Below are 25,923 nucleotides of genomic sequence, written 5' to 3' on the forward strand. Positions count from 1 at the left end.
ACCTTTCAATAAATAAATAAAAAAAAGGGGGGGGGATAAGCGTAGGTTAACATCGGTTTCTAATGATTTTACAACAGTCTACTTGATTGGTTGATGATGAATCAGGTTGAGTTCATTTCGTTATGATCAATACCCTCACAAGCAAAAAAGATGGTTGACAGAGGGACACTGGAAAATAAATCATAAATCCACAAAGACAAAAGGATGAATGACAAACAGAGCGTATGACCCATCGCTTTGGATCGATAGCCCATCAAGCAGACACTCAATGTACGCTTTACATTCAATAGTGTTGGATGAAGCATCAACAAGTTTTTAAGAAAGCTCAGGAAAATACGTTTTCTATGTTAATTTTAATATCGCCACTAGACTTATTAAAAAAAAAAAAGGGGGGCCATCATCGCCCATGATAAACAGCAAGATGATGAAAGATTACATTAAAAACTACTTTTTTTTATACATCCTCATCCTCTTCACTGTCAAAGGGGGTAATGTCTTTATCGTACTCTATATGACTTGGGATGCCTTCTTGATTATGTTCAATAAAGCTGGGATAGGTCGTCTGTTTTTTTGGTTGTGTGGGTGTGGGTAATAAAGGATGATGGATGTATTGCACATCGCCCTTGACACTCGACCTTCGTCGCTTGCTGGCTTGCTCTTCCTTTGTATCACCTACGTCATCATCCACGATCCTCAAGCTGTCCTGGTGGCCATCCCGACCCTCATTGCACTGAGCCACCCGTTCGGCCAGGCTGTGGAGCTGTTCAAAATCGGACACGGCCAACTTGGCCCCTCGACCATACCTGTATTTCGTCCATCCGTCCTGGCTGGGCGATGCGGTCGGCAGCAGCTGTTCCACCCGTCTTTTGAGCTCGGCCGTGTCCAGCGTGTTGTTCTCTACCAACGTGAGCACGTTTGAAGCAAACAGCAAGACGGCAGGATCCATCTTGGGATCATTCAACAGCAGACGAGCACAGAAAGACACAAACGCATCATAGGCAAACTCGGCATGCGATGTGTGATTGACCAGTGAAGAATCCAGATGGGCGGTGGAGATGTCTCGACGCTCGGGATCCTTGATGCCCTTCATCCTGTTTTCGTCAGAAAGAAGACGAGAGCCCATTTGGCTAAGGAAAGAGGTGTTCAAGGGGCTTTGTAAGCAATCGTTTACTGTCTTTACCTTGGATTGATATAGTCTGTCAGTGAATGGCTTTTGATATCAAACTTTTCACCAGGTGCTTTTATTTCTGTATTCATGGTTGAAAAAAAACAAAAAAAAAAGAAAAAAAAAAAAGATGAAAAAGATGAAATCATTTATGGATTGCATGAAAAAAAAAAATACAATTTAAATAACCGAACTTTACAAAAAAAGAAACTATAATTTACACACTAATTTACACTTGAGCTTTCATGGCCCCTTTACGATTTTTTAACAGCGTGGCATTGTTCATGTCCAGATTGAATTTTTGTTTTGCGATCGTGTTGGGTAATTGCTCGACTGGCTGAGGGTATTGTGGATTGTATTGACAGCGGACCGGATTGGCCACCCCACGACTGTGTTTCGCCAGCTTTTGAGCGATCGGCAGATGATGGTTTTGCTGTGTGTGAGGCACGGGCACAGGGTGCGATCTCGGCTGGCTCTCTTCTTTCTTGGGCTGCTCCTCCCCCATCCGCTGAACGGCATAGGTGACATCAAAGATCTCACGCAGCGTGGCCGCGTCCGGCGTCGAATAATTGGCCTCGTCCATGAGCACGTCCTCTTCCTCGCCGACCGGCCCCTGGCGGATCCGGCTCTGTTCTCGGCTGGAGGGTCTGAGGGGCGATCGTTCGGTGATCCAGGGATGCTCGAGGAGTTCATGGATCGTGAATCGCTTTTTGGAATCCACACAGAGCAAATGACGGATCAGGTCCTTGACACTCTGGCTCATCGTGTCCCACCAGGGACTCAGGAAGGTAAAGTGGCCCCGGGCCACCTTGTCCGTCAGGCTCTGGATCGATTCATCGTAAAAGGGCGGGAAGCCGCAGAGGATGGTATAGAGCACACAGCCGATGGCCCACATGTCGACTGATTTCGAATACTGTTGATCACACACGATCTCGGGCGCGGTGTAGCCCACCGTCCCACAGGGTGTCAAGGTCGAGTTGTCCCAGATCACCTTTGACAGTCCAAAGTCGGCGAGCTTGATCCGACCGATCCCACCGCCGCCGTAGCCCTTGATGAACTCGCCCTCGTCCACCTTGCTTTCGTTGTCGGTCGGACGGAGCTTGCGATGTCTGGAGGGTAGGATGGGTATGGGATCAAACAGGATGTTTTCGGGCTTGATGTCCCTGGAAGAAAAATGTGTCAGTCGGGGTTTTTTTTGAAGCATACTTTTTTAAAATAGAACCTGTGTACGATACCACATTCTTCATGAAGGTATTTTACTGCTGCTGCTACTTGTGTGATAACATGACGAGAGAGTTCTTCACTAAAATAAGTGAGCTTGACAATCTGATGAAAGAGTTCACCGCCTTCACAGAGTTCCATCGTCAAGAAATAGTTGTTTCGAGTTTCTGTGTATTGAACCAGTTGGACTATGTTTGGGTGTCGAATATTTCTCATGATCTGTACTTCTTTTAGAATACTGGCACGCTAGGGTAAAAAAAAGGGGGGAGGATTAGCAAACGATGATATCATTTCCTATCGACATGTACTTCAGTTGCCTTTGGTTTTTTTTGAATACTTGAATGTAAATGCCGATAATCATTCTAAGGAGGGGACAGGTTAGTGTCGTGTGGGTGAACAGGAAAGGCATCTCACTTTTTCAGGCTTTGGCTTCTGGGCTACTTTTATAGCCACCTTCCTGCCTGTTGTCATATCACGAGCAGCATAGACATTTGAAAATGCACCACTAAGACAAGAAGGGGTCAGTTGAATAGAACAGTACATCTTTCCATCCTTTACTCTCCAATTTTCTTGATGATCTCAAATCGATCAAGACCGTGATGAAGGAGCAATTGACTCTTTCTTTTATTGTTTTGCTCTGCTACCCTCTGGGCTAGCTCCTCGGTTGCTTTTTTAGTCTCTTTTAGGTTTTGAGCTGATCGTGATCTGGGCACAACCCTGTGGGGATGGATCGATTGGCTGTTGTCCTTTGTGTCTAAATGATTTTGATTGGGCACTGCATGAACATTCATCTTGCTATTAACGTTGTTAATATCCTTGGTCTGAAGCCTTTTCCTTTTTAAATGAATCAAATCTTTAATAAAAGAAAACATTGTTTGAAAGAAAGAGAGAAAAAGACGTTATGTACCTTTTTTTTTATTTACAAAATAAGAACAAAACTCTTGTGGAAAGGTTGAATCAAATGATAAAGAAAGAAAGAAAAAAGCAGGGCTTTTTATGTAGACATGAGTGGGGGATCTGCCTTAGATAATGATGAGATAATACAATACAAAATAGCTCCGTTTTATTACCCAAATTCCTTTTTTTTTTCCAATGACATAAGAACAAACTCCCTCTGGTTTTTTCCTCCTCCTTCTCTTGTCCTTTTCAGAAAAAAAAGTCAAAGCACAGAGCGAGCATCGATGGATTACAATTCATCCCATCACCGGTTGAAAGGTTCTTTTAAGCCTTGATCTTTTTTTTTTTGATTCATGCCAAAAAAAGAAAACTAAACTCCTTTTGTTTATTGGAAGAGCATTGAATTTCATTGGGGCCGGTCATTAAAATTTTACTTTGCATTGAAGCAAGGATGACATGCCTTACGTTCTTTCAGAACAAGCTAAAATTTCGAAATAGAAATTAATTCATTGCTTCATGATGAAAGACATATGAAAGAATGAACCTTTTACAATGGATGCTATCCATCAGCCTAGGCACTGTATCGTTTTGGTGAACCATTCGCCTGTTGAATGGTTGATGCTATCGAATCCATCCTGTAACAAGTGATTGTTTTGTAATTGATTTATGATTGGATATACTTGGCGTTATCTTTTACCACAGATAAACAAAGCAAAATGCATAAAAAGAAGCGCGTTAACAATGATATGATGTCGTGTAAGAATAAGATGGATGACATACTCCATATGGAAAATAGTAAGGAGAGAGAGAAAAAGAATGAAGGAGAGGATGACTAACATGTATGTGATCTCATCATATTACGGTTGCATATAGAACAAATAAGTATATTGCCATCCTTTCTTATGCATTATCTCATATCTTTTGTATGTGTCCATGTAAACATACGATGTCATATTCACAAGATGAACAGATGGCTTTCAAACAGTATTTTAATTTCTTGATCATTTTCATAAAAGAACTTGTCTTTTATCAACCAATAAAGAATAATATGATCTATTGGACATGACACATCAAATAGAGCTTTTATAGCAGTGAATCATAAACACATTGAAATCAGTCATATTCTTCTGTTTTAATCCATATAAAAAAATATTATTCTATCTTTTGTAATCATCGATAGAACCTTCATGACATCTCTACTAGCATGCTCTTTTTCCTACAAGTGTATTTTGTATCTCCATCTTTGATTTTTAACATAAAGTCCCATTTGAGTAGGATTCTCTTTAAAAAGTAATCTTATTTTGACTCGTCTATTAAAAAATTAAAAAAAAACGCAAATAGCGACCGAGTAATTTCAAAATCGATTGCTGTTACCTACTTTCATCGTCATTTCTGTGTTAGAAAGTGGACAAAGTGGAGGAGTTCAAGAGGACAGGTGCTACTTGTACTAGGCTACACTGGGATCTGTTCTTGTACATGCTTTCTGACTGTAGTTTGGGTTTTTTAAAATCAGAAAAGTAGGGTGTGGTTTGATTCGATACAGTACATCTGACTGCATCTACAAACGCCAGCTCTCGTTTCGTGTCTCTCAATCATCCTTACAACTATCATCAGGCAACAGTTGACTATTGCCCAAGGAGAATTCGCCACAAAAACGTTTATGCACGATTCATGCAACACCTTGGCTAACATTTTAGATCGACTGCCAACCTGTGTCGAGCCGGTGCTGCTCCTTTTGAATGGCATGCTGTATTTTTGAATGATCTATTCTAGCTTGGGACTGTGTGTTTATTGTATTTAGATTTAAAACATCAGCGTGTCAAACAAATGGACACGAGAGACTCAATTGGACGAATATCAAGACCTTCTTCTATGAAAAGTCGGGCTTTTAAGCATCAGTTCGTATAAACAAAAGATTTTTTTTAATTGGTTCAATGGGTTGAGGATATTAGAAAGGGGGGCTTAAAACGTGATGTCTGCAGTAGCAAACCATTTCAACCAAACGATCCATTTCACGAGACATTGGTGAATCTTGGTTAGCTGACTATTGTTGAAGCACTGGCAAAACTTGTTATCAAGCCTTCTTTACCAACCCTACCATCAACCAATCTCGTTTCTTGATGGCTGTATCAGCAGCTCCTTTTGGGATGTCCTGTCGATAGTTCAGTTGCTTATTGGGCGTGAGGACAGGCTGTATTATGAATAGAAACCAAAAAAGAACATAAACAATTCGTCATAAAGTATACAGTTCATAACTGGCTGTCCGGTTTTGAAAGTGCCTTGAAGCCTCCCCCCCCTGTTACCAGCCCAATTGACCAAAATAAACGGTATACATTCAGTATAGTCATTATTAAATGAAATCAGTGATATATGCTAAAAAGCTTGGAATCGGGCAGTGGAGAAATGAAAGGGGCTAAAGATGAGCTCAGCTATGTGCAATGTATATTTAAATACCTTATGTCTAGGTTAAATACATCGATACATACTTGAACCGCAACCTATCATGTCACTCCTTACCTGCTGCTTCTTGAAACATTGCACCAGCGAGCTTCTTGACATCATCCTGCTTATTTATCACAAACAGAGTAAATTTAAAATGGACTATAAGCATCGTAAACAATAAAAGCTCAAGCAAGACAAAAACGGAGCAAAACGACCTACTTTGTGAAACGATCACAGACAAGGCCAAGCATAACTACGAAACGCCACGTGAAAAAAAGATATTTATAGAACAGTACACTGAGTATCTTTTTTGTAGGTGTTCAAGTGCAATCAGCACGGTGTCATCTGTTTTTCAAAAGAGTGTTGTCTAATTCAGACATACTCTCGTATCTAGAAGAAAAAAAAAGGTCGCCTATAGATATCAGTAAAAGTAATGCCAAAGGGCGTAACCATTTCGTGATTGATGGCTCCGTATGCACAGACCTGGTCCTTGAGAAAAACCGGTTGAAAACCTGTAGATTCGCGGCTACATTGATGTTCAGGGCAATACGATATAAAAATCAGCAAGATGATAATAAACAAATACTCACTGTTTCAAGGATTGATTTTTATTTACAGATTGAAAGGTTGATATTTATAAAATAAGGCTCCAAACAAATCAATTTTTTTTCTTTTTGCTACGTATCGTTTTTTTTTTTTTTTTTTTTTTTTTTTTTTTTTTTGGTTAATGTTCTTGATGCTGAAGGACTTTAAGGCACTAGTACATGAGTTATTATAAACTTCAATCAGCCCCCTTTTTGTTTCTTTGGGGGGGGACAAAAAAAAATTTCCATGCTTGTCTAAAGAGACAAGGTATCTCTTCATGAGCTTACTAACAGAGGTAAGAGATAAATCATCTTGAGCTAGCGCTTTCGTTAGCAGTTTGTTTATCTGCTTTGGCTGTATTCTTTGGGTATGCAAATGTCTTGATTACCAGCAACGTAACTGAATGTATAATATCATGATTTTCAAATGACAACGGGTTCGCTGGCGAGAAACCTTTGTTTTCATACCTCTTGCTGTGGAATCCACAGCTGTTTTTTTTTTTTTTTTTTTTTTTTTTTTTTTTTTTTTTTTTTTTTGCATTTAACTTATAGCAACCTGTTCTTGCAACTATATTCTTTTTTGTTTGATGTAATAAACACTACACTGATCGAGATAGTTTCAAGACTTGCTGTGCTTGTTTCTAAAAGTTCTTGATGACCCAAGCAAAGGAGAGAAAAATGAACTACCCACTGAGGCAAAGAATCCACTTGTTGCAAGTAATTCAACATAGTCTTTTCCAAGGTTTATTTTTCTACTGATAACGGTCACGACCTTTTCTTGGTATCCAACCATCAAAAAATCAGCATAATCATCGATCTGGAAGTTGTTGTCATGAAAAACCAATAAATTTCCAATAATTAAATTATGAAGAAAAGGTTCTTTGCAGCCCATTGTATTTAATGATTTATTATGCTTTGTTTATTATGAAGGAAAAAAAAGAGATTTCGAACGCTAATAACTTCTACTAATAGAATCATAACTCCATATTCTTGCACGGTTATCACCTGAACCTGTTGCAAAGAAGGGTTTGCCAGATGGACTGATGGCAACTGAAATGACTATAGAATAGATATTAATATCATATTACAAAGCACTCTTTTAATAATACCAGAGTTTTTATGTCCTTGCAACATAAACTGTGTTTGTCCTGTACGTGGATCCCAAAACTGTACTCCACGGTCTTTTGAACCAGAAACAACCCAACGACCATCAGGTGTACAACCAACAGACAAAACAAAGTCCTTGTGCCCAGTAAAGGTCACTTTACATGGCCCTTTACCTCTGTCTCTATCAACACCTATACCACGCCCTTCACTTGTGCCCAACTGCCACAACTTGAGCGTCTTGTCCAAACTGCCGCTGACGAGCATTTTACCATCAGGCATGAACGCAACCGAGTACACACTGTCCTTGTGCCCTTCTAGTCTTTCTAATAAAGCCCCAGTTTGAGTATCCCATATTCTGATCATTTTGTCGAGACTGGCTGCTGCAACAATACGTCCATCAGGTGAAAAGGCAACGCTCGTCACTCCAGGATCCTTTTGGTCGTGATCAATGATTCGAAGTACCTGAAGACATTTGCCGTCTGCCATACTCCAAATCCTTGCAGAACAATCACCTGAACCAGATGCAATTAAACGTCCATCTCGACTGAAATCAAGAGAATAGATATCTTGCTCATGTCCACTCAGAATATTTCTAATACGTTTATTGGCAATGTCCCAAATCTATAGACGTATTAGAATACAACAGGTTATAAAAAAGCATCAATACTTGCTCTAATCTTCATATCCTCAGCACCCGTGGCAAGATAATTACCATCAGGACTAAAACAAACGGAACGAATATATAAATCTCCTTCTGCTTTGATATTTTCATCTTGCAAGACACTAGAAAATTAAAAGTTTCATATCAACATTCTATGTATCAGTGCAGTCGAGATGGACTTACGCTACTCTTTGTGAGGTAACAGCATCATAAATAAAAGTGGCTCGATTACAACCAGCAGCCAAGAAGCGACCATCAGCACTGAATTTAACACAACAAACAACACTCGTATGTTCCATGGTATGCATCAAATCAACCTTTAACTGACGAGGTGCTTTAGGATTAAACCTATGAAAATAGTTAAAATATGCATAAACATGTATCCATTTGGTTTTCCTACAATGCAAACCAGTCTTGGCCCTCTACTTTCATATTAGCTGGTACATTTTCAGGATCAACATCGGCTAAATTGCCTGATCCAGTAGATGGACTGGATATTTTGTTGGTAGACGCAGGACGCGACATCATAGCTTGTTGTTGTTGTTGCTGCTGCTGCTGTTGTTGTTGTTGTTGTTGTTGTTGCTGCTGCTGCTGCTGCTGCTGCTGTTGCTGCTGTTGTTGCTGCTGTTGCTGTTGCTGTTGTTGCTGTTGTTGCTTTTGAATCAGTTGCTGTTGCTGATGTTTTAACTGTTGCTGAATCTGCTGTTGTTGTTGCTGAGGGGTCACAGGAGTAGCTGAGGAAGAAGAAGAGTTTGATTTACGCTTTGAACCTATCGATTCAGGTGGTGCGACAGGAGGGGGAACAGAAGAGCCGGGACGATAGCCGTAGTTGCCCCAATCTGGCCGTTGAGGGTGAGATGTGGGTGGGGTGGATATGCCTCTACCTCCAGGAGACTGAACATATGCCTGCTGCTGCCCATTTAGATAGGAAGGCGCGGGGGGCGCTTGAAAGTGGGGAGAAGGCTGAGAGGGTTGACTTGGTGATTGTTCGGGTATTTGAGGTGGAGCAACTAAGCCAGAGGTTCCTTGGGCATGGGCATTCATGATGCCTCCAAAATAATTTGATCCGGGTCCAATATTGGGTGGTGGAGGTTGATGTGGAAGTTGAGGTTTCTGTTGTTGAGGAGGAAGAGGATGTAGTGGCATGCCTGAAGGACCACCGGAGGGGATACGTGACTCGATTTGCTGACGAAGCCTGGTAATTTCATCTTCATATCTAGCATAAAAAAAATAAAAAAAAGGCTGCGGTTTAAATGGTTGTTTATATATGACAGGGATAGTACACTCACTGCTTCTTTTGGTTTTGCTGAGTACGTTCGAGTTCAAGCAAGCTTTGTTGAAAATTGTTCATTTCTGATATTTGTTGATTCACTATACAAAGAGAAAAGTTAACAGATGATTAAAATGGAATTAAGAAAGCATTTTACTTTTATGTTCAAAATCATCTCTTTGCGTTTTACAGACATACAATTCTTGTGCTAGTTGTTCAAATTCGTTTCTTATTGTTTCTAGCATTTCTACAATGCGACTTTGTGGTGCAGGCACCATTGGACGATGATTATAAACTGACATGTTTCAAATGAAAAAAAAGAAGAAGGAGAAAAAAACGCTAATCTTGCACATGTTAAAAAATATTTTTTTACGCGTTTCACTAAGTTGATTACACAGCTTTTGTTCTAACCTCTTTTTTTTTTTCTGTTTATTCTTAATTGCCTTTTTTCTTCTTTTTACTGAAAATAGTTGCTTTTTTTTTCCTCTTGCTGTGAAAACTGAAAGATTTTGTTTATAGAAGAAAAACGTTGTGAAGAGGAGAAGAAAAAAAAAGAAAGAGCGACTTTCAATATCACAAGCCCAACAAAATAAAGTTCATGAGCGGATGGTTCAATTCATCACGTGTGGCTTCAATTGCCGAATAGCAATCATCTCCAGTAATAACACAGAATGGTTTTTGTTTGTTATTTACTTGCTGTAATAGAATTTTAATAAAGAAAAAACAAATGTACAAAGCAATGTAGAATTTATACATTATTGTCTTTTCGCAGTATCAAAAAGTATGCAAATCAATTGAAAGCCAAGAGTAATACATATTCTACTGTATCCCGTTTCAAGAAATCTTTACCAATTTAAGGGGGGAATTGTTGCAACAAATTTTGATCTCAGATGCTGGTCGTTTTTTGGTAACATTCCATATTGGGTATTACGGATATGTGTTACAGTACGATTAAAGAATATTTTATTTGTCTGAGAATTAAAATAACCCAACTGAGCACATAATAATGGAAATTATTGTATTGCCCGGGTTAGATCAAGAGATGGTTAAAGAGCTAAAAAACCTTTTTGATAGTCAAAAAGGATAAAGATGAGAAGATGAAGAAGATACAGTAACAAACGATACGAGATTAATTAGGGCTGAACCAATGCAATAGTTTAGTACCTAAAGGTGGAATTTCAGGAGCAGTTTTGTCATGGTGAAGATAGTCAAGTTCATGTAGGATTTGGCAAATGATCGGCCATCGAATAAACCATGCTGAATATTTTAATCGACGTTGTATAGTATGTTTCTTCCTTGAAGTAGGCAGGAGATTGAGGAGATAAGATAAAAGGTCAGAGATAGTGCTTGGCATAAGAAGGCGATGATGCATATGTAGACAGGTAATAGCATGCGATCGAGTGAGCAGGTCATGAGGGTGGTAGATACATGGTTTGGGATGGCCACCAGGCAACCAGCCCATACGCCAACGAATTAATCGGCTACGTTCAATGTATGACATCGGTAGCCAGAGGATGGGATCCATGACTAATTGAGGACGGTAAGCGGAGAGAAGGATAGAGTTAGTGTCTGCACGGCGGTTTTCAAAAGATTCTTGTAGATAATCTTGACAAATTGCTTTGAAATTGCGTCGATCAAGTTGATCAGAATCGGTTTCAGCGCAGAGCCGCCATAGAGGGGAAGTAGTGAGCTTGTATCATTGTGAGTGGCTTGCTGATGTTCGAATGTAAGGAAGCAATCTAAACATAAGAGTATCATCCGGTGCATCAATAGTTCGAAGCAAGAATTCGGCTTGTAAGATGTGGATATGCTCTTTCATTGTTGGTTGATTTACTAGGTGTAGCATGGCCTGTGTTACAGTACGATTAAAGAATATTTTAAATTTAAAATGACCCAATTGAACACATAATCACTTCTGGGATTGAGTTGCCCGGGTCAGATCGAAGAGAGGATAAAAGTGTGCTAAAAACCTTTTTGATAGTCAAAAAGGAAAAAGGAAAGGGAAGGGAAGAGGTACAAAAGAACTCTAGATCTTGTCTAGGAGAGGGTTGTGGTGGCTGTAAGGGGGAGCGAGTTCAAAAGACTCCAAGAAATTGAGGTCTATGAGCCCAGATTAGAGAAAGTAGTTAGTGACAGCGTTGTAAAGAGGAGCCTTGAGACGGCGGAAAGCAGAACCAAGTCGTTGGAGGAACACATGTCGAGCAAGTTTAGTTTTTCTCTCAATGGATTCATTGAGAAGCGTAGGATCACGAATGATGGTGGAGCTCAGAGGGTCAAAGTCGTCACGAATAGTGATTTTGTGTTTGTACAGCTGAAAACGGAGCTCAGGTTCGAAACCGGTATGGATAAGGAAGCTGGCTACATTTCGATCTGAATATGGAATATCCAGAATGCGGCGTGTGTTAATGTGCAAGTCACGAGGGTTAGCACGGAGTTGATGGATGGGGAGGCGACGGTGAATGGGAACGTGGATAAACGTGAAGCTGGAAGGAGCAGTAGGAGAGGAAAACCGCCGAGCAATAGCAGATAAACTGTGTTTGGGTTTGAGATTCGGAAGCTTAGATACCTTGGTTGTGGGAGGAGCAGCATCATTGCTGGGGGAGCGTGGTCGTTTGGAGGAGAGGGGAGTAGATTCAGAAGGAGGGCTGGAGTTTGCAGTTGGTGTGGGTACAGAGGATACTTGCTTCCGCAAAGAAGCGCTTTCCTGTTGCAACTGGTGTATCTTGGCATTAGCGATTGCGAGTTCATTTTGTAATCGTTGAATGGTTTGAAGGTGAGTGGACATGATGAATTATTTCCTTAAAAGGAAAGAATTTATCAAAAGTGTTGAGGAAGCGAAAAAGAGTTCCTGTGTTACAGTATAGTGAGAACGGTAAATTTTGTCACTTCGAGAAAATTAAATGTCCGTAACCGAAAACTAAATGTCACTTTTTAAAAAATTAATGACACATGGTTCTTTCTGACAAAATATCTCACCAGTCGGTCAACGCAGCCACGCAGCGACCACAGGCACCAGCGCCTCCTATCAAATCGAAAAATATGCCCTGGTCCCAAGTAGTGGCCAGGAAGCGAACATCACTTATGAATGCTACTTTCGAATATAACATTCACAACAGTCAGCAAGACAAAGTTATTCACTCTAAAGTGTGGAGAGCAGGATGTTCTCCAGGTAGTGTCCTCCTGGACATGACCGATAGATCTGAATCGCCCGTGCAGCTCATGGCCCTGATTGCAAAACAATTTCCATCACGAATCGCAGTCGCAACCACTAAAGAAGGCTGTCGAAAGATTGCTGAAATCAACTTTGATCCCTCAGATCCTGCCATTGATCACATTCTAAAAGACGGCATTACTTTTGAAAATGATGCAGTTAGGCTTTTACCTTGTCGAGCCTTAGATCCAGCTGTACCTTTAGTTCGACTTCGACTATCGAATCCTCCTTTTCTTAAAGAGGACATTCTTAAGGAACAATTGAAAATGAGTTTGGAACCTTATGGCTCCGTTCTTGATTTAGGAATCCTACGAGAATCCCACACTGGTACCTATATGGGTACGGGCTATGCTATACTAAGCGTCCCAAAAAATGATAACAGATTTTCTCCCCTTTCTCACCATCTTCCTTGGTATCAGTCAGAAGATGAAGGCTTTTATGCTGTGTGGAGTGACATGCTTACCTATTGTCGCTACTGTCATGCTGAAGGATATGCTGTCTCTGATTGTCCAAAGAAACGTTCATCCCGTGTTTGTTGGAACTGTCGCGCTAGTGGCCATATTGCTGCTGAATGCGCAAAAAGCAAGAATAAGCCATTTAAAAAGGCCAGAAAAACTCCTACTGCTCTACAAGACCGAGTAGATCAAGTTGAGGCTCAGTCGAGCCAAGCTTCTAGTGGCATAACTATGCCTAGCACTTCCTCCCAGCCTCTCACTTCGAATACTATGAAACGTAAATGTTCTATTCGGAACGAATCTGGTGATGACCCAAGGATCCATTCCTCTACTTTGCTAACAACTGAGGAGGACTCTATCTTGGTATCCACTCAAGAAGCCCTGAAAGCTATCTTCACAACAACCGCTGAATCACAAGATGATATTCCAATGGACATTAATGCTAGAAATACCGACAATCCACATGTTGCTACAGACATAGTTATAGTGGATCAAGCCACCAAAAACATTCCTCAGTCTCAACATCAGGCTGCCATGGATAGCCACCATAATGGCGCCCCAGCAGGATATAACTTTCGTCATGACTCTTTAGATAATCTGGGATCATCAATACAAGCATGCATCCCCAGTGATCAGCAGCACGGCACCACAGTATTCAACATTGATGGTGCTCTAACTCAATCTAAGCAATAATGAATAATAGATCGAAAGAACTATTATTCAACATTTCTTCATTGAACTGTAACAGTTTGGTGAAGACCCATAATACCCAAAAACAATCCAATTTCATACGTTACTTACGCTCTTTAAACTTCAATATAATTGCCTTTCAAGAAACACACACTAACACAGACCATCTAAACTTCATCAATGTACAATTTCAAGCATCTCAATCTCTATGGACTCGCCATTGTGGCTTGCTTTCCTTTTCTTCCAAATATCAACTGTCGGATAACCTCATTCCGTCAAACCCACGCATTATTCTTTCCAAAATTAGTCATCCACAGAAATTTTATACTCCTTTTCATGTATTAGTGGTTTATGCTCCAGCTTCTACAGGTAAGGACAGAAGAGAGTTTTTTGATTCTGTGTTAGAAGCTCTCACTTCTGTATCTGATATTGACCCAAATCGGATCATTATCCTTGGCGACTTCAATTATTCTTATCATCGTCCTAACTTGTCAAACATATCTAAAATGGGCATCATATCTAGAAGAATCCTTTTATAACGTGATGCATAGTGGAGACAATAGTAATATCCCAACTTTCCGTCATAATGATGAGATCTACTCTACAATCGATTACATTTTCATTAGTAATCAGATGCGCCCAATGCTTAGAGCTACAGATATACATCGACTACACTCTTCATGGACTGATCATCAATTACTCTCTCTTTCGCTTAACCTAGGTCAAACTCCCACTGGTTTTGGTCTCTGGCGTGCCAACCCCATTTTGGCTCAACAGAAAGAGTACCGCATACAACTAAAACAACGACTCACGGATATCGTACCTTCTTTGCCTACTCCGATGACTGCACAAGAACAATGGGACTACGTCAAATCTGAAATACGGCAATTTATTCAACGCTATGCAATTGACTACACCAACTGGCGCAAGAAGTCAATTAAGGCCTTGCAACGCAAGCGCAATGCTTTCCTCCGCAGTCGGCCACCCACAGCTATACGTTTACATTATCTTCCTGTTATGGACCAACAAATTGAATCTCTTCAACAAGAGTTGGTAGATATTGCAGCATTAAAGGCGGGAATATGTTGGAGAGAACATGGAGAGAAATCCGCCGGTTATCTCAAGCGGATACACCAGGTACGAACTGTAGAACAGAGCATAAATTTTTTGCAAGACTCTACATCTGGATTGACTGTTTCCTCTCGTACACAACTCATGGAGGCTAGTCGAGCATTCTACCAAGAACTTTATTCAGTGGATCCTGTGGATGAGCATGACATTGATTGCTATCTGCAAGATATAGCAGATCTATCACAATTAAATGAAGATGATTGTCGCTATCTCATCTCACCCGTTACGATTGAAGAGATAATTGAACAGTCAAAGAAAGTAATTAGGAGGCAAAGTAGTCCTGGTGCGGATGGTTTAGGTTATGTCTTCATGCATCTCATTTATCAGTTTTTACCGTTAAAGGATCTTATTATCAAGATCTACAACACGGCTTTAACTGCTGGTTCCTTTCCATCATCATGGCAAGATTTACGTGTAAGATTACTGCCAAAGAAAGGGGACCTCTCTACCCTCAAAAACTGGCGGCCAATCTCCTTGATCTACTGTGATGCAAAGATCTACACGCGCATTATAAACCAACGGATGAGATCCGTTATGGACACGATTATCAATCGTTATCAAACTGGTTTTCTTGGTGATCGCTTTATAGCTGAAAATGGCATGATTCTCAACATACTCATGGAACAAGCTCATGTTCAAAGACGGCCTGAGATTGGTCTCTTATTAGATCAAGAAAAGGCCTATGATCGTGTCCATCCTATGTACTTGCGTCAAGTAATGTTGACCTTTGGTTTTCCTCCATCTTTGATTCATTCTCTTGAGAATCTTTTCTTTGGAAATGCGGTGAGAATCAATATTAACGGACATTTTACCAACAAAGTTGATCAGCGTCGGGGTCTTCGACAAGGCGATCCATTATCGCCTCTTCTTTTCAACATTGCGCTGGAGCCGTTTCTTCGACATATCCTTCAAGACTCTTCCTTTCAAGGTTTCCAATTTCAATCCGTGAACAGCTCGGCTACAGCAACATCCAACATCGTACCTTCACCCTTAAAGGTACTTGCATATGCAGATGATGTATGTGTCCTGTTGCAATCTACGGATGATTACTATCGTCTACGCCACCATTTAGACCGCTATGGGTCTGTATCCAATGCTAAGTTTAATATTCATAAGACTGAAGCATTTTCTTTGGATGGACGCTCCTACCCAGAGTGGATTGCTTTTCTAGCAACACAAGGTATTTCCAATTGGCACGATCATTCGGCACCTTGTCCTCTTCGATACCTTGGATTTCCCATGATTCAGTCTTTTCATCAACGTCGTTATCTAGAACAACAGTTGTTACAGACAGTGAAATCTCAATGTATTATCTATTCTCAACGTAGACTTTCTATCAAAGGACGCGTTACCATCATGAATGAATTAATACTTTCTAAATTGTGGTATGTTCTGCGGATGGTTCATTTACCGACTACCTTCTTTCGACGGCTCAATTCTGTGATTTATCAGTTTGTCTGGCATAACTGCAAACCTAAGATCAAATCCACGCAGTTGTGTTTAGATCCAAAGTTAGGTGGGTTAGATCTTTTGGATCCACAATTTCAACGACACAACCTACAGATACGCTGGCTTCGTCAAGTCCTAGAAGACAACCACCCTCAGTCTTGTAGTCAGCCTATATTGCTAGATCATATACGTCGTTTCCATTCAGGAAATACTGGAACAAGACTGGCTCTCTTTTTCCCTCTTTTGCGATTACGTCCTGCTGCTCACGCTAATAACTTTATGCAAAACATATATGAGGCGGTTGATTCTTTCGGATACGCAGATACACAACAAGCAAAGTGTACTCCTGCCACACTTCTCCGCTTGCCCCTGTCCGCTATATTCGCTATGATTCCTACTGATTATTAGATCACTCGAGCACGACACAAAAAACTCAAGATATCTCAATTTTTTACGTATGAGCACCACTTTGGATGTATACGACCTTTATTGTCGTCTGACCAGCCTTCCTCCCCTCGTCTGGTTTCCAAGTTAAGCCGAGATATCCATAATCGTATCATCAAGCTCAATCAGCTTATCTGGTCTCATATATTGAATCAAAATGAGCCATTGGGGGAAGTAGATGATTCAACGTTCATCGATGCCTTTTGTTCGCAGCCCCAATGGATTAGTTACAAACCTAAACCATTTCGGTTGTCTCTAATACAGCGACCTCTACCATCATCGGCAATATCACAAATACCAACTTCAAAGTGGTCACTTTTTTGGAAAATGCCTGTTTCGCCTGAAAGCCGGTCTTTATGGTATCGTCTATTCCATCGTAAACTCTTTAGTCAGTCACTTCTCTCAAAATTCGATGACGGTTTGACCTCTTCACAATGCAAATTTTGCTCTGCTAATAATGAAGATCTACAACACCTCTTCGTGCACTGTCCCAGGAAATGGAGAGTATGGATAGATGCCTTCAACTTCTTTAGTCCACACCTCACTTTCACTCAAGATGATGTATGCTCAATCCTCTGGTCTTTTCAGTGGTTTCCTTTTGTTGACAATACTGATCTCTGGACTCTCAGCTGCTGCGTGCTCTCTGTTATCTGGCGTGCCCATTGGAGATTTACTATTGACGGCTTTCCTTTTATTGATAAACAGTTGGTCACTCGTGCTATGTCGCAGTTTGCCACCCTCAAAAGGGGCAAGCTCGACCTTGACTAGCATGTTCAATCGCTTACATTCTGTTTCTTTTGGTTCACACCGCTCTCAGACGTGTGACTCCTATTATATTATATTTTATAAATAAAAATAAATTATTTATTTACAAAAAAAAAAAAAAAAAAAAAGACTGTTATCTTATTGACATGTCAAAACATGACACCTTGTTCAAAGCATTTCTTCCAATTGGTCCTATCTGTTTTTCCACTTTTGAAACGTTGAACAAATTCGTATAGCTCTATATTAAGTTCTTTGTTGTCAGGCTCTAGAGCGCTTGCGGGCCTTTTTTTGTTCAGATAAACTAAAGGTGGGGTTTCTTCAACTGGAGTTGTTTCAATGGCGTTACAGTATTTCCTTCTCTGTCGCTGTAAAAACGACAAAGTGTCGTCCACATAGCTCAATGCTTTTTTGTTTGAAACCTTGTCACCTTATTCCAGGCATTTTTTTACTTTTTGTAATTGAATTTCACTGATATCACAAATGTTTTTTACGGCCTCCAGTTTTTCGGTTTCTTCTCCCATTATCTGATCAAGATTTCCCTGAGCAATTGTATAAAGTAATTTTATCAGAGTCATTCTTTCCATAATCCAAAGTATTAATAGAGAGAGATTGAGAACAGAGAAAATGACCGACCGCTTGCAAAGGATGCAATGATTCTTCTTGTTGATTTGCCTGTAACGTCGAGGAAGTCAGCACCAAACAACGCTCAGCCCATCCAATGCTTTGTATCTGTCTGGCAAAAGGGAAGCCACTATCTTCAGACTTGCTCATTAAAAACACCGTACATTTGCAATGCCAAATATTACAATTATAGGGAGTCTGTTGTAGCGCTCAAATGTTAGGGTACAGTATTGAATGGCACATGCCAAGAAATTGTTGTCAGCTTGATTTTGTACTTCAACTAATACTAATGGAAACGAACTCAAGGGATCGTGGGGAGCATAGAGAACATCGCATTTTTTGTTTGTTATAAATTCCATAGGCGCCGAAACATAGTTACCTTCTGCCGCTTCTGGCACGAGGGCTTTTGATAGCGCGATTATTACTTGTGTGTCAGTTAGTACCAGTTTACTAATTAAGTCAGTGCCTGGCCTATGATTATAGGGGAGGATGCTGTCAGTTGTGTCTAAACAATTTCATGTAAGAGAGTGTTTGTTTTTATAACATACTTTCTTATTTTTACAAGTGTTGAAATAATCAGGCATTTTTTTTGTAAAGTATAAAGAAAAAAAGCGTATCGTTTTTTTTTTTTTTTTTTTTTTTTTTTTTGTAAAAGGAGGATTTTATTTAGGTGCCGCAAGGCGTACACCATTGTAAACGGTAAAAAAGTACAATCAGTTTTTTTTGTTTTTGTTTTTGTTATTCTTGTTTTGTAATCCGTGCTAAGTTTGATAATGTCAAAGAAACCTAAGGTAGAGAACTGAGAGGAAAAACCCTATGGATTAGCCTTGTAGTAAACGACTACTGTTTTCTTTGTGGATCTTGAGGATTTGCTTAGTGGCTCTTGCTACTACTTCCTGAGGAAAAAAAAAAAAAAAAAAAAAAAAAAAGTTTAAATACAAAATGGAAAGGAAAATGGTTTATAGCAGTTGCTTAAAATAAAATTCGTGTGAGCCTGAATGATTTATAACAGTGGCGCCGTGGTGTAATGGATAAAGCATTAGACATTGTTTTATAACGAAGTCTCAAACCTGTAGTCGTCACCAAAGCCAAAAGATTTTTCATTTTTTTCCCCAAGGGGGCTTTTTCTCTTTTATTTTGCATGTATGAAAAGTCCTCCGAATAACAACTATATCTTTATAAATTTTATTATTGTAGTCCATGGAAAGATACTATTATATTGACATGTTATTACCATTTTTGGCGTCAGTTAGAGCTGAGACTTGGTCGATAAAAAGGTGACAAAATGCTTTTGTCCTGCTGAAGGACTTAGAAAGTCATTCTTGCTTTGACAAAGCACTTTTCGCTATGCAATAGCATTGATGTTGCTACCCTTCAATTGGCAATCCTCTTGAATAGTACTGCCGTCTAGGAATGTAATTTTCAAGCTGATTGCAGTGCGTTCAGATCTCCAGAAATGCTTTTTATATATGTCGTTAAACATTGTGAACGCTCCAAAATTCGATTTGATGTGGTCGAGTCCGTATTTTCCTGATTCGTTATGGAATAACTTTCCTGAAGTTTCCAACAGAAAAACCTCGACATCACCAAACAACACACAACCATCTACCTTATTCTCTTCTTTAGAAAAGCGCAGAATGTACTCCCCAGGCACAAACTTCAAAGCATGTGTCTTTACACTGTCTACGGCAAGTTCAATGATTGGCCAAACCATACAATAGTTAAAGTTGGCTTCATTGGTGGCAAGTCGTTCATATAAGTTTGGCTTTCAATAAACCCACAAACTAAATAATTGGGAAAATTAGACATGTTTATGTTACAAAAAATGGATATTAAAAATACCAGAGCTTGAAAAAATCTTTTATAAATTCTTGAGAGAGTACATCAAGAGCTCCTTCTTCGGCTTCTTTTGAATTATTGACTACTCTCTCAATAGCCTCCATGTTACTCTGAAAAAGTTGAATATTATTAAAATTCATACAGTTTTTTCATTTTTAAGTCAATCATGTTGGCTTACAGTTCTCATGGCACTAATCACAACATTTGTATATTCAATACATCCCTTGAAAGGTGTTGTTATGGTGTGATTATCTGTATTCACAAATTGCATCGATTCTTCAGGAACACGGGGATTGCATTTTATAGAATATCCGCATTCAATTATGTGATATTTTTCCAAGCAAAAATCATGGCTAACGTTGGAATCAAGATATTGGCCCCAGGCCTTCCAGACATCCTCTTGATCATTTGTATTCCAACAGCCATCGCTCAAATGGTCGATTTTTTGTTTCTTGCTTTCTGTACTGCTAACATTGTTGTTAATGGTCACGTCGCCGAACACCGTGCTATTGTTTGTTTCGATGTTCACTTTGTAACTGGTTCCTGTGCTTTTCTTTCTTCTTGCACTTTCCTATTATATAAATAAACAATATACTTTTTAGTTGTCTTCTTAAAAAAAAATAATTATGTACTTTGTAATTTTTCAATAATTCTCCTACTTTTCCTTTAGTGTTAATAGGAATATCTTCATTTGCGACAATCTTTTGCAAGCCCTCTCTATACTGCTTGATAATACAATTGTGTGTGATATTTAGGTTTTCTGACAGGCAATAATCTTCGTAACCTTTTAATGTCCATTCATTCAGATTATATCTGGAGAAAAATTCAGGAACAGAAGGATCCAAAGCACTAGGGAAAAAAAAATATGTAGATCTTTCCAAGAAAATAACAATACGCACACACCAGCAACTCGCAGTAGCCAAAACGACTTGCAAACTCTCCTTGATACAATCCAACGCTTGACACAAGATCTTCAACAGGCAAGAGCAGAAATTAATAGCCTTCGCTCTCAAACTGATAAACTCCAGCAACAACTTTTACAACAAACTCAAACTGCGGATCCCTTTCCCAGTTTAAATCAACAACCCCCTCGCCGAAACCCCGAAGCTATGACCCAAGTGAGTAGTATCGAATCCGCTCCCTGGCACGAACATGCTAAGATACAACGTATTAAGGACAATCTAATTGCAAGTCGTAACCAAAGACGCCTACAGCGCCAAGAGGCTGCTGCACGTTTCCTTCAGCCGCCATCAGACAACCATAGATCCCAATATATTTACGTTCTCACTAAGGCTAGAGTTTCAATCGGACAGGTTAGATCCCGTTTGTGAAAGCTTGACATTAACAACAACCGAATCCTTGACATACATTATCCTGATCGAAACATCTTGGCCTTATTGGTTCATAATGACTATGCTGCTGAACTGCGACACCAACTTTAGCGATTCATAGCTACCATTAAAGATGAATTTGACCCTTGTAGTTCTCAAAATCTTAGGGATCCTAAATACGCAAACTTTCCATTAGAAGAACGTACAAACCGCGCTTTTATGCACCATTGCGACCGCATCGAACGCGCATTACAGTTCATAAGAGTACCCGTCAAGTTTGCTGTTGCCCGCCATTTCTTCTCTAAAGGATGGATTAACCAAAAAACACTTTTGGGCATCATTCCAATGCGATGTCCAAGGCATCAAGGATTAGTAGATGATCTCTACTACTCAGAGGACGATCAAACGAGCACAACTAATGAACATGAGGATAACCACAGTTCCTCAAACAACGCCAACAGCTCCCAACATAGCATTGATTTTGATATTTAATTGTTTCATTAAATATCATGCTCTTCAACACCACCGGGTTACTCAAATAAGCTATATCATCTATTTTATCTCTGGCAAAACACTCATCTGTCTTATTAATCGTAGAAACTTGGTTATTATCACCAAATAAATACCCCCACCCATTGGAAACAATACCATACATATAGAATAAAAACACATCCACTCGCCACAAAAGGAAGCCAAGGCATCAGTCTTTTGGTTAATCCTGCATGTCAGTTCCATGTACATCACCTACAGTAGCCGCTCTATTTAAGGGTGGCCAAAATTTTTGGAATATCCACCCTTAAATAGAACATACCCTTAAATCGAATTTCGTGGCTGCTAAACAACGAAGTCACTTTATGTATTGTAGCTACATTATAGACATGTTTGTACAACATGTTTCCACATAGGCCACTGTCGGTTGATATAGATTTGATAATTGTGTAAGAACATTAACAAATCAAAACTTGCTTAAGTCTTGATCAAACTTGCTGGAAGGATAATATACGAGTCGTAGGCCCAAAATAATTTTGACGAGAATAAATATGACATAACAAAATTTACTTTCTTTGTTTAAATTCTATCTATAAAAAAAAGAATCCAAATAATAAACGTGTACGCCTTTCTTTCTCAAAAAATTGAGGTTTTGGATCAAAATGCTACTGACCAGCTTAATCAGACAGAATTAGATGAATGGGCTATGAAGAAATTCAATTTAGATCAACCACTTACCCGACAGACTATATCAAACATTCTCAACAATGCTGAAACGTTATATAGTAATATTAATGTTGTCAATAATGGCAAAAGTCTAAAAACAACACGCTATCCTCAACTTGATGATGAAGTAGTAAACTTTGTTGCAGACATGAACAATAACAGTCTGCCAGTCAATCGAGACTCAATCCTTCGATATGTAAGACCTATTGCTTGAATAAAGTATAGAACCCTTGAAAATGAAATTTCATTTTCTTCTAGATGGCTCACCAAACTTTTTAAGCGAACTGGAGTAAAATGCAGGCCAATGCATGGTGAAAGTGCCTCGGTAGACATCCCTTCTGAAAACATTCAGAACAAATTGAGGAAGATAGAAGAACTTCTTGGGCCATGTGATCCTGCAAATATCATAAACTTTGATGAAACAGGTTTATATTACCAGCAAACACCAAGAAGAACCATATGTTCCGAGCCGCTTGATGGTCTAAGAATAGTAAAACCTGTCTGACAGTTGGATTGCTCTGTAACTCGGATGAGACTTATAAAGGGCAACACAAAAGCCCCAAATGTTTTAAAGCAAGAACTAATTTGTTATCCATGACTGCAATTGGAAAAAAACATGAAATTGAATACCATTATTTTACTAATGCTTGGATGACAACATATGTGAAAAAGTTAAATGTTGCCTTTGGAAGAAAGAATCGAAAAATTGGTCTTCTTTTGGATAATGCGTCCATTCATAAAATAAGAATTCCGCTCAACAATATCAAATTGATATTTCTCCTAGCAAACACGACTAGCAACCTACAAGCTCTTGATGCAGGTAGCCTATTATTTGTTGACAAAATGCTATATAAGCTGTCTTTTTGTTTTACAGTTTTCTCATTAATATTTTGTATGTACAAGAATTATTGACAACTTTAAGGCACACTTCCGAGTCCAGCAGTACGACTGTGCTCTATGTCTGTATATCAGTAAAAAGTTGGATAATCCGAATGTTTACAAAATGGATCAAGCTCAGGCTATGGTTTTTCTAGCTAATGCATGGCTTAAAGTAAAACCAGAAACAATAAATGGAATGCTCCCAGATCTCCCCGGAAAATTTGACAACAAAGTTACCGATGTTAGCCAGTTGAACCTTGAAGCAGATGAAAGCGAGATGATAGTATGTTATACAACAAGCACTACTAATAATGAAGAAACGGCAGAAGGCAACATAGATGAAATAGAAGAAAATGATAGTACAGAGCAAGATGAGCAGCGTGTCGATATAGTAAAGTGTAAAAAACGGTTGAGAGAAGCCTATGAAACTATTCTCATGTACGAAGTTCCTTTGGACGATCTTGATCGTAAATTACATCGCCGAATTCGAATGACATTGGCTGACTCTTGTGCTGAATTAAACAAGTCAAAAGAGCAAACAGATCTTCGATCTTATTTTTGCAAAGTAAAAAATTTATTGTTAGAGTGCTCCAAAAAATTATCACTTATAAAAAAATTTCTATTTAGTGATATAGTGGTATTTATGCTGGAGACTTATGCCGTCCTATAGAAATACGCCCATAAATAGAAAATACCCTTAAATCGAACATCCTTAAATAGAGTGGCTACTGTAATTGATGTATTTGCAGGGGAGAGAATGAGTTTGCTCGTATTGAATACAGCTCATATATGGCGGATGTACGTGTCTTGGTGGATCATCAAGATGATGAGTATGAAATCATGTGTGCTGAAGCTGCCAAAGGCTCACCCTCAAAGGCTAAATTTCATCACAACCATTGCAAACTACTCATTGAATCAAAAGATGTTTTAGACAACTCGCCTGTGGCCGTATCTCACATTCCTGCCGTCCAATTTTGTGGACACGAGCTCTATGAATTCGGACTTGTTCACTATGCGGATCATTTCTATGTTGCACGAAAGACCTCTTATGCGTTTGTACCACCAACAATTGTGAACCTTGATTTCTACAAGAAAATTTGCAAAATTTTACTAGGCCTTAAGGAAGAATAGATGAGCTTCAAACACTCTGTGGAGAAGAAGTTAAAAGAAGAGAGAAAGGCATGTAATTTTGACAGCCAAGAAGCAAACGACCCTCAAAAACTTAAACCAAGCCCATACTGGTATCCCCCGTGCTTGACTCAACAAATACCAAAGCCGGATCCTTTACCTGAAAATCTGATTTAAAGTGAAGTTAATATCACCTCTCTTGCACTTTTTTTTGTATTTATCATAAAGAAATAAAGACTTCAACACAGCAAAATAAGCAAAAACCGTATTCAAAGAGACCGCATGAACTGTTCCCAAGTTTATAATGGTTTATTATTATCTTCACAGCCTTCATCATTTAAATACAACAACGACCAAGTTTCAATATCAAAAACAACATTAACGTTATCAGTATATTCTGTAAAAAAAATAATTTTTGGAAATAAAATCTCAAATCAGCCAAATAAAGTTTCCTAGATCGGTAACTTTTGTCATGCTATAATACTGAAGTCAAATCAATAATACTATATGTGCTACTGCCTGAATTCTCAGTATTATCAAGTCGCTGATTACGAATACCAGCATAAAGGGGGTAATTGTACCTACATTTTTTTACCAAACTTTTATTGAAATACATTTGAGAGCGGATTAACCATACGTTTAATAAACTAGGTATTATCTATAAATCTTCATCAGTGTGTCACCCTATTATGTAGTTTCAAATACGAGTATATCTGTCATTCCATTTCAAACCTTTTTTTTTTTTTTTTTTTTTTTTTTTTTTTTTGCAATCACTATGTTTTGAGTTAATTATGCTGAATAATAACGACAAGGACACAACTGAATAACAAACAGGCAGCAATTTCCTAAGTCTTGTCGTGGCCAAGCTTCAAATGTAGCACCGTCAGCAAGAAGGATTATTGACGTCGCTCAGCTTGTAAATTAGTATTGCTACACTAAATATTTGCTGTAGAGGCGCATAATGCCACGTGCATGCAAGTATATGTACCATTTGACATGTCGAAAAAAAATAGTCAATATCAGGTTTATGATTAAGAGCGAAACAGGTTTACGATAAAGAGTAAAGATAGATCACTTTTCTTTAGCAGAAACAAATGTCGGAAAGAAAACGGAAACGTCAGCGAATAGAATACGTTGCTGGATCAATTTTAAATGACCCTCCATTACTGAAAACCGGACAAAAGAGACTGGACAATTCACTCGTGTATGATAATCAACATGACAGTAGTTGCAAATGGGCTTCATATTACTCCAGACAATATGTAAATAGTGACCTTGTTCCCAAGATGGGATTTGAGGTGTAAGGGGCTCATAATTTTTTGTTTTATCCTTGACAAGAGTAACATATCCTCTGCCGTTAAACCATCCACCATCTACTGTATGATGGAGTCCTATTTCCAAAATACTCCCGTACTTTT

At 39.1% G+C, this 25,923-nt stretch overlaps 13 protein-coding genes across 13 annotated transcripts; 6 read left to right on the top strand and 7 right to left on the bottom strand.

Moving 5' to 3' along the window:
• Positions 1-722: 722 nt before the first annotated feature.
• Positions 723-1,257, bottom strand: RO3G_09082 (uncharacterized protein; the record flags this gene model as incomplete). Its single annotated transcript, XM_067663667.1, has 3 exons — positions 723-752; positions 902-1,127; positions 1,181-1,257. 3 exons carry the CDS (start codon positions 1,255-1,257, stop codon positions 723-725), a joined length of 333 nt encoding a protein of 110 aa, XP_067519768.1.
• Positions 1,258-2,344: 1,087 nt separating this feature from the next.
• On the bottom strand, positions 2,345-2,602 carry RO3G_09083 (uncharacterized protein; the record flags this gene model as incomplete). Its single annotated transcript, XM_067663668.1, has 1 exon — positions 2,345-2,602. The coding sequence occupies one exon, from the start codon at positions 2,600-2,602 to the stop codon at positions 2,345-2,347; it is 258 nt and encodes an 85-aa protein (XP_067519769.1).
• A 2,755-nt stretch (positions 2,603-5,357) lies between these two features.
• On the bottom strand, positions 5,358-5,631 carry RO3G_09084 (uncharacterized protein; the record flags this gene model as incomplete). The annotated part of the gene is made up of 2 exons (XM_067663669.1): positions 5,358-5,474; positions 5,587-5,631. 2 exons carry the CDS (start codon positions 5,629-5,631, stop codon positions 5,358-5,360), a joined length of 162 nt encoding a protein of 53 aa, XP_067519770.1.
• A 1,630-nt stretch (positions 5,632-7,261) lies between these two features.
• Positions 7,262-9,649, bottom strand: RO3G_09085 (uncharacterized protein; the record flags this gene model as incomplete). The annotated part of the gene is made up of 7 exons (XM_067663670.1): positions 7,262-7,320; positions 7,398-8,037; positions 8,148-8,199; positions 8,261-8,425; positions 8,478-9,293; positions 9,367-9,448; positions 9,538-9,649. The coding sequence occupies 7 exons, from the start codon at positions 9,647-9,649 to the stop codon at positions 7,262-7,264; spliced, it is 1,926 nt and encodes a 641-aa protein (XP_067519771.1).
• Positions 9,650-10,476: 827 nt separating this feature from the next.
• On the bottom strand, positions 10,477-10,872 carry RO3G_09086 (uncharacterized protein; the record flags this gene model as incomplete). Its single annotated transcript, XM_067663671.1, has 1 exon — positions 10,477-10,872. One exon carries the CDS (start codon positions 10,870-10,872, stop codon positions 10,477-10,479), a length of 396 nt encoding a protein of 131 aa, XP_067519772.1.
• Positions 10,873-11,460: 588 nt separating this feature from the next.
• Positions 11,461-12,132, bottom strand: RO3G_09087 (uncharacterized protein; the record flags this gene model as incomplete). The annotated part of the gene is made up of 1 exon (XM_067663672.1): positions 11,461-12,132. The coding sequence occupies one exon, from the start codon at positions 12,130-12,132 to the stop codon at positions 11,461-11,463; it is 672 nt and encodes a 223-aa protein (XP_067519773.1).
• A 401-nt stretch (positions 12,133-12,533) lies between these two features.
• Positions 12,534-13,706, top strand: RO3G_09088 (uncharacterized protein; the record flags this gene model as incomplete). Its single annotated transcript, XM_067663673.1, has 1 exon — positions 12,534-13,706. The coding sequence occupies one exon, from the start codon at positions 12,534-12,536 to the stop codon at positions 13,704-13,706; it is 1,173 nt and encodes a 390-aa protein (XP_067519774.1).
• Positions 13,707-14,345: 639 nt separating this feature from the next.
• Positions 14,346-16,691, top strand: RO3G_09089 (uncharacterized protein; the record flags this gene model as incomplete). Its single annotated transcript, XM_067663674.1, has 1 exon — positions 14,346-16,691. The coding sequence occupies one exon, from the start codon at positions 14,346-14,348 to the stop codon at positions 16,689-16,691; it is 2,346 nt and encodes a 781-aa protein (XP_067519775.1).
• A 363-nt stretch (positions 16,692-17,054) lies between these two features.
• On the top strand, positions 17,055-17,495 carry RO3G_09090 (uncharacterized protein; the record flags this gene model as incomplete). Its single annotated transcript, XM_067663675.1, has 1 exon — positions 17,055-17,495. The coding sequence occupies one exon, from the start codon at positions 17,055-17,057 to the stop codon at positions 17,493-17,495; it is 441 nt and encodes a 146-aa protein (XP_067519776.1).
• Positions 17,496-17,641: 146 nt separating this feature from the next.
• On the bottom strand, positions 17,642-18,067 carry RO3G_09091 (uncharacterized protein; the record flags this gene model as incomplete). Its single annotated transcript, XM_067663676.1, has 2 exons — positions 17,642-17,857; positions 17,942-18,067. 2 exons carry the CDS (start codon positions 18,065-18,067, stop codon positions 17,642-17,644), a joined length of 342 nt encoding a protein of 113 aa, XP_067519777.1.
• A 2,234-nt stretch (positions 18,068-20,301) lies between these two features.
• On the top strand, positions 20,302-20,566 carry RO3G_09092 (uncharacterized protein; the record flags this gene model as incomplete). Its single annotated transcript, XM_067663677.1, has 2 exons — positions 20,302-20,484; positions 20,555-20,566. The coding sequence occupies 2 exons, from the start codon at positions 20,302-20,304 to the stop codon at positions 20,564-20,566; spliced, it is 195 nt and encodes a 64-aa protein (XP_067519778.1).
• Positions 20,567-22,174: 1,608 nt separating this feature from the next.
• RO3G_09093 (uncharacterized protein) lies at positions 22,175-22,777 on the top strand (the record flags this gene model as incomplete). The annotated part of the gene is made up of 3 exons (XM_067663678.1): positions 22,175-22,221; positions 22,559-22,694; positions 22,757-22,777. The coding sequence occupies 3 exons, from the start codon at positions 22,175-22,177 to the stop codon at positions 22,775-22,777; spliced, it is 204 nt and encodes a 67-aa protein (XP_067519779.1).
• Positions 22,778-23,813: 1,036 nt separating this feature from the next.
• RO3G_09094 (uncharacterized protein) lies at positions 23,814-24,508 on the top strand (the record flags this gene model as incomplete). Its single annotated transcript, XM_067663679.1, has 2 exons — positions 23,814-23,956; positions 24,127-24,508. The coding sequence occupies 2 exons, from the start codon at positions 23,814-23,816 to the stop codon at positions 24,506-24,508; spliced, it is 525 nt and encodes a 174-aa protein (XP_067519780.1).
• Positions 24,509-25,923: the final 1,415 nt, after the last annotated feature.

The sequence above is a fragment of the Rhizopus delemar genome, genomic scaffold (assembly GCF_000149305.1).
Source record: "Rhizopus delemar RA 99-880 supercont3.6 genomic scaffold, whole genome shotgun sequence".
NCBI lineage: Eukaryota > Fungi > Mucoromycota > Mucoromycetes > Mucorales > Rhizopodaceae > Rhizopus > Rhizopus delemar.